General features: G+C 41.0%; 1 protein-coding gene across 1 annotated transcript in view; it reads left to right on the top strand.

Moving 5' to 3' along the window:
- LOC144534621 (protein Dok-7-like) overlaps positions 1-7,760 on the top strand; it is a 38,815-nt gene that overhangs the window by 10,445 nt on the left and 20,610 nt on the right. The window contains exon 5 of the mRNA XM_078276631.1: positions 1,271-1,390. Coding sequence (XP_078132757.1) covers positions 1,271-1,390 — 120 coding nt within the window. The remainder of the gene's footprint in view (positions 1-1,270; positions 1,391-7,760) is intronic.

Raw genomic sequence — 7,760 nt, 5'->3', positions numbered from 1 at the left:
TTTGAGTATTTATTGTGTGTTGTGTGTATATAAAAGACTTATCAAACTTGATATAGCGGCTAAAATGATTATTCAGATGGACAATAATAGAAGGAAAATGAAGGCAAAAATTTGGAAAATCAACTACTTGCAGGAGTCAAGTTGCACATGTATGACAAAATAATAGTGTAATAATATATAATAGTTTACTATTAATTATGAAATTCATGTGTTTTAGAAGTTGAAGCTGACACTAGTTCCAAAGATTTGTGAGCTTTTCTCAGTTGAGAATAGAAAGAAATTGTGCAGTTTGCTCAAAAACAAACTTCCCCTTTTAAAGTTTGCCTGCTTGGATGACTTTGCTGTTGTGAAAATAGAAAGGCCAGCCTTCGCTCTTGTAAAGATTCAAGCTAATTTACACTTCCCACTTATCGAACACAATTTAAGTTCTGTTACTTTGTAATGCCGCTGTGTGTTATCACTTTGTAGAAGAGAGACCAGAAGGGTCCACTTGAGTTGTTTTTGTTCCTACACAGAATCTTTGCTGTAAACTTAATGAGCCCTGCCACCTGTCCTTTGTTTTTCTTTGTGTTTTTTTGTACTCAAGCTTTTGGCAGTGCACCTGATGTTCAGTCACCTGCTATCAAAAGCGAGACACAAGTAGAAGTGGTTCCTTTTTAAAAAAAAAAAAAAGATTTGAAGAGATTAAATTCAGCCTTAGAGTCTAACCAAATGAGTTTCTGTGCCAGAGTAGAGTACAATATAAGATGAAATGAATTAAACTTATTTTACTGCTGACCTCTGAACCAGCTCACTGCGAGGGGAATGTTGGGAATGTGACTGAGGACTGCCTTGACCTGGGTGGTCTCAGGGACAGGGTGACACAGCCCCCCTTTAACGGTGACACCTTGTAACGGACAGCCAATTGTGTTGTCAGAGGGAGGTCAAGAGACCTGTGGGGAGCATGACCTTTTAACCTTTGCATTCTTATAGCACCTTTGATGACATTCTCAATGGATGTGGGACATACTGGTAGCAGTGAAAAGGACATATCAAATGTATAATAGCATCCACAACCAGCGCTGAGTGTCAAACCTCAATACGTTTCTGGAACAAAATGTGTGTGTATAGTATCAAAAACTGAATGCTAGGTCAGATCTGTCCACAGCAAGTCTATCTTTCTTATTCATTACCTCCTGTACAAATTACAGTGTATTTCTATTTGGCCTTGTGGCAGATATTTCAGTCCTGAAAAATCTAGCATGGCACTAATCAAGTCTGCTTTTTACAGGGGCCGGTGTTTTTTTGCTCGCATCTGCTGAGGGCGAGCAGATCAGCTTTCTATTCGACTGCATCGTCAGAGGCATCTCCCCCACCAGAGGCCCTTTTGGACTGCGGCCAGTTTTGCCAGGTCAGTACCAGAGGTGTTTAAAGCTGCTTAGCTGGAAAGGACTGGGAAAACCAACTGTGCGCTACAGAGACAGTTTAGTTGTAAGGGCTATTATTTAAAGAGACAAGGTGGATTCTCTATGTGATGCATTATTTCAATAATGAATAGCCTCGCTGTTACCAAGGAGTATGAACAAACACTTAAGTCAACACTTACCATTTAAATTGTTGTAACGGTGCATGGCTCCCCTCCTGTGCTTCCAGGTATTATCATAGCTGTTAAGTGTGTTGCCTTCCTGGCATCCAACCATTTTTGGCAGAATGAGTCAGAGGATTTGTCTGTGGATGGATGTGCTTTGATGTGACTAAATTATGACTGACAGCTGTGTTTTATGTAATTGGATAATCCTCTGAAGCAATTTATAATTTTAGTCTTCTTAGGGTTGCCTTAAACATCAGTAAGAGGATAACTTATGTACTAACTGTACTAACTGTGATTATGATGATTGGCAGCAAATTCAATTGTAGTCTATGTATAGTTGAGAGTGTAGTGCTACTGGTGGGCAAGCTGGAGGATGGGCCAAGTTCCAAATAGCCATTAGGTTTCTTTTGTACTCATATTACAGCATGGTCATCTGACTTTAATTTGTCAAAGATGCCAAGCACGCTGGTTCATCATCATGATCTCCATTTGGGAATATTTGAATACTAAAGTATTCGTTTTTCAAAATGATTAAATACTTACTGTGCAACAGTGAAGTTTTGTCTGTATGATGAGCCCTGACCTCTAGCATGTCCACATTCAGCTCCTCTGCTCTCCTGTTGTTCTGCCACCTGTTGCGAAGGCCTGACAGTATCTGCTTAGTTTCTTTGCTATAAAAAAAGTTTTATTTTCCAGTGCGTTTATTTAATTTTAGTGCTGAAAAAAAAGAATGCCCAATAATTTAAATAATCTATTGATCATTAGTAAATTATCAAGCAAAAACTTTTTCTATCTCCAGCTTATCAATTGTAAGGATTTGCTGCTTATTCTTTGTGTTGTGTAGGGGTTTGGACTGACAATTTGAAAACACTAATGTACCGTCCTACAGAAATGTTGTGTACTTGGGTATCTTCAAACTCTTATTTTCAAATGTCTCTCGTCTCTCCAGCCATCATATACTGTCCAAAAAATAGATTTTTAAAAAAAAAAATAGATTGTCTCAGATACAAATAATCATATATCCCTATACCTTATCTATCTGATTGCTCTTAGTTCTGTTATTTTAACACATTTGCATGCTAGATCTAATATTTCTAAAGCTGTTAAACATTATCTGCTCTCCTGCCATCCACTTTAACACCTTCGATTTTCCGCACTAGTGGTTTTATTTAATTAAAAAAAAAAAAATAAATCTCACCCAGTGTGCAACTTAACAGGAAATGTGGACCGGGCAGCTGTGGGGTCTCGTGGATATTCTTGTTCTCACACATCTCGCTGCTCAATCACAGGTTGAGCTCATACTCCTATTATTGTGGTGCGTAGTAGAATAAATAGCAGAGAGGATGTCTGAGGGAGAGCAATGGGTCAAAGTCACAGTTCACACAAGCGCAGCAGCCAAAGCCTTCTAATCACTCCGGGCATGTATGTAACCTCATCCACAGGATTCCACTGCTGCCTCCCCCCTTCATTTCATACTCAATCACCCACCGCTCCACTTTCCCCTCCCTCTTATTTTATACTCTTATTTCTCTCTGCAGCCGTACTTGTGTCTGTTGTTCTCAGTTGCGGTTCAGCTCTCAGTCCTTGTCTGTGCCTCTGTCCTACACAGCTCCTGATTAAATCTTTCTGCCTCTGTTTTGATTAATTGCTGTTATGTTCCCAGGCTCACTTATCCGTTTGCCACCTTGTGTGCTGTACTGTTTCCACCTCACCTCTCTCGCCTTTCACGCTCCTGCTCTGTTTACTCTCCAGGATACAAACTTTATTCCCATGGGGAGCATTTTAAACATATTACTAGAATGTTCATCTAGGAAAATTGCATAGCTGCCCAGTGGATGACATTATAGGGAATGAAGATTACAATAGCTGCTTTAAGATGAAGTGGATAATGTATACGATTATGATTGTTTCCAATCTTTATGCTAAACTAAGCTACCTGGCTGCTGGCTGTAGCAGCATATTTAGCATGCAGATCAATGTTAAACCATTCTCTTAAAATGTATATTTTATAAACTTAGAATGTATGATTGGTTGTTGGAATCCTTTTCTGTATTTGTAAATAGTTGGAGTGCAATAAGTGCTGTTGGTGTCCGTTCAGAGACATGAGATGAATGTAGGGAGGACTGTTCTTTGCCAGTTAGAGTAGCCAGAAAGTTCTAATTTGGTCAAAGGGGAGGAGGGGTTAGTGGAGCTTAGCTGGGATGAGCAGGTTGCAAAAAATACAGCGTGTGATAGGCTGCGACACCTGTCAGTGAGGCAGCTATTACCCCACTTCTTTCTCATCTCTTTGGCTGTGCTCCATTTGGTCGTGCTGGCGTGTTGCTTGTTACGTAGCACCAATGGCAGGGAAACGTGTCATATGAGGCGGAGCCATCACAACTGATGTCAAATATTTCTGTCAGTTTGTATTGTTTATGGTGATGCTGGTACACTTTTGTACACTTTACACACCAAGCCACCAAGACACTAGAACCGTAATCATTTAAAAAAAAAATGTAATGCATTCGTTTTTTTAAATGTACAAATATTTTAGATCTTAGTTTAAAACATTGGTCTTTTTTTTATCAGTTTTGATGGTGAGTTTAGCTCTAAACTAGACTGCAGAAGTAGGTCTTCTCAGGCCAAATGCATTTCCAAGTTCTATCTCTTTGAATTTTTAAGATGCATTGTTAAAGCCAATTACTCCATGTCCTGTAGTCCTGTCATTAAGGTCCAGGAATTTTGGACCGGGGTACATGATAATGATACGGATTACAGGGAGATGGGTCAGTCCTAAAGTTCGAAAGTACCTGAGCTTTCTGGAGGGCTCCTTAGAAGCTTTGTGATGTGGAGAGTATGATGGGCTTATTTTTTGTCTGAGTGGGTGGTGATGTGTTTTTCAGCAGGAAATCTGTGCCTGTTTGCGTGATGTGCTTCTTGGTACACAATATCAGGAAAAGGATCTTTAGTCTTTTAGTTCAAGATAGAAGTTAAAAAGGAAAGATTAATAAATTAATAATACAAAAAATATATATATATATAAAAACTGTATGACTAAATGTTAGTACAAACATTTGAAATCTTTGCTAAATTTTTCAGGTTGGACCTTAAACCTACAATTTCTGACTATAATTTTACAAGTCTACGCTAGACTGCTGTAGGGGGCGAAATAAACGTCTTGAAAAGTTAAGTATAATGTGCATCTTAGTAAACAGAAGTAGAACATACAGCTTTTTGTCTTCCAGTTAGAGACGGGATTTCAAAAGTTAAGAAGTGAGATTCATATAATCAACATGTAACTATGTGACAAGGGAAACCAGTGGCAAGACTCACTGAAGTCCTCTTGTACAGGGTTCAGCAGGGTGTTTAAAAGTGTAAAAAAAAAAAAATCATCTTAAACGGGTCTTAATTTTCCTGTCTGTTTGTTTTTTTGTTTTTTTTTTTATTCTGTGGTGTTGAGACCAACATGCAACTTAAATTGTAGCCAATCTAGACACCAGTCCTATAATGTCAATGAGGAAATCAGGATATTATTTCTGGACATCTGACTTTGTTTTTAATGTCATGATATAGGTCCTACATTTCATTCATAATGGTCTTAAAAAGTCTTACATTTGACTTGGTGAAACCCTGTTGTAGTTTAGCCCAATCTATTATTTTTTTAATTTGAGGACACTGACTGTTGTATACTGTAAATACTCCACATGTAGGATGTGATCTCAACCATTTGCAGAGTTCCGGTTTATTTACCACATTACTGCTTCAGGCTCAAAATCAATCTAGTGTTAGAGTTGACCTTGGTGGGCCAAGGTACAGTACATAAGATCCTTGAACAGCACTAACAATCTTGCCACCAGCAGCAAAGCGTGTACCAATAGAGCCGCGCGGCAGCGCTATTAATAAACCCTGTAGTGTTGCACAAATACTGCAAGGTGTTCCCCTGTGTGACCCTTTCCTGTGCTTTCCCAAAAGCCAGTTACACTCACAGGCCAAATAATAGTACACAACACTCCTGCCAAGGTGTGTGTTAGTTATTCTTTTTACTAACATCTTGTGCCTGACATTTCCTGATGCCGCCGTGTTCACGAGTGAGTCCCTTGAGGTTTTAAAGTGTCTCTTCTTGTTTGTACGGAGTTGTTGTTGGATGTGTTTTCACAGCTGTGCTTGTCTCACCACAGTGCAGAATCCTCAGCTGCGTCACATTTGATCCCACATCTCAGTGACCGTAGCAAGACTCACAAAACGTATTTTGTCATGACGTGTGTATCTCACACACACACACACACACACACACACACACACACACACACACACACACACACACACACAGTACTGTGCAAAAGTTTTAGGCAGGTATGAAAAAATGCTGTAAACTAAGAATGCTTTCAAAAATTGAAGTGTTAATAGTTTATTTAACTGCAAGATGGCGCCGCAGAATGTCGACACGGTGTGCTGGTGCACTTTGTTTTGTGTTTTAACTTTGTTTCTTGTGATGGTACCCGTATCTCATTCACCAGTGAAGAGCTGGTGAACTTCAGAGGGAACAACACCATCAGACTTATTTCCCACTTTTGTTCTCCCTTCACTGGAAATTTTTGGACATTCTGGTCAAAGGTGCGCTCACCTTTGCTCACGCAGTGGCGCCGGAGGAGAGGGAAACGGGCCGGTGCGCTTGTGCGTCTCCGCCAGGGAGGATTACGCACACCGTTCCCGGGAATATTCCTCTCTAATGTGCGCTCACGGCCCAACAAACTGGAGGAATTACAACTGCTGTTGGTGAGAAACGGGACTTTTCTTCATCTGCTGTTTTGTGCTTCACGGAGGCGTGGCTCTGTGGATTAATACCGGACTCTGCGCTGCAGCTGGCAGGCTTCCAGCTTTTCAGAGCGGACAGAGACACGGATCTCTCCGGCAAAACTAAAGGTGGAGGAATCGGTTTCTACATCAACAGCGGCTGGTGCAACGACGTGACAGTGATCCAGCAGCATTGTTCTCCTGACCTGGAATATTTCATCATAAACTGTAAGCCTTTTTATTCACCACTTATCACACAGTCCCCCGTGCTGCACTGGGTTTCTCTGACCACGTCATGGTTCACCTGATCCCCAGCGTACAGGCAGAAACTAAAGCTCTCAAACTCAAACCTGTAGTGAGGATATCAAGGAAGTGGACCAGTGAGGCTGTGGAGAATCTCCAGTCGTGTTTGGATTCTACTAACTGGGATGTGTTCAGGACTGCTACCAACAGTCTGGTTGAGTACACAGAGGCTGTGACGTCCTACATCAGCTTCTGTGAGGACTGCTGTGTTCCATCAAGCACCAGGGTGAGTTACAACAATGACAAACCCTGGTTCACAGCCAAACTCAGAAGGTTAAGGCTGACCTAAGGAAGAGGCGTTCAGGAGTGGGGACAAAGACAGAGTTAAAGAGTCGAAGTACAAGTTTAGCAAGGCAGTGAAGGAGGCTAAACGACGGTACTCTGAGAAGCTCTAACGCCAGTTTTCAGCGAACGACTCTACGACTGTCTGGAAAGGACTTAGGCAGATCACCACCTATAAGCCTAAAACCCCCCCACTCCTTCAATGACCGACACCTAGCCAACGACCTGAACGAGTTCTACGGTCGATCTGAAAGACAAAAGGACAGTCCTGACCCCATCCTCCACGACACCTCCCTACAGCTACAGCCACTGTGCTTCACCTCCACCTCCCCCACCTCAGCAGAGTCCTGGGCCTCCCCACCAATGCCCTCCAATTATTTTTAACTTAATACATACTGTGTAAATATACTTATATTGTTTGTACCTGTACTTCTATTGTTTAATATTCAATCTAAAGAATGTGTGACGTGCACCAACAACACCAAAACAAATTCCTTGTATGTGTTAAACGTACTTGGCAATAAAACCCTTTCTGATTCTGATTATTTTCATCAATTAACAAAATGCAGTGAATGAACAGAAGAGAAATCTAAATCAAATCAATATTTGGTGTGACCACCCTTTGCCTTCAAGACAGCATAAATTCTTCTAGGTACACTTGCACAAAGTTTTTGAAGGAACTCGGCAGGTAGGTTGTTCCAAACATCTTGGAGAACTAACCACAGATCTTCTGTGGATGTAGGCTTCCTCAGATCCTTCTGTCTCTTGATGTTATCCCAGACAGACTCAATGTTGCTGAGGTCAGGGCTCTGTTGGGGCCATGCCATCACTT

The sequence above is a fragment of the Sander vitreus genome, chromosome 19 (assembly GCF_031162955.1).
Source record: "Sander vitreus isolate 19-12246 chromosome 19, sanVit1, whole genome shotgun sequence".
Lineage (NCBI taxonomy): Eukaryota > Metazoa > Chordata > Actinopteri > Perciformes > Percidae > Sander > Sander vitreus.
The sequence above is the reverse complement of the archived record's forward strand: the minus strand, read 5'-3'. Positions and strand labels throughout refer to the sequence as shown.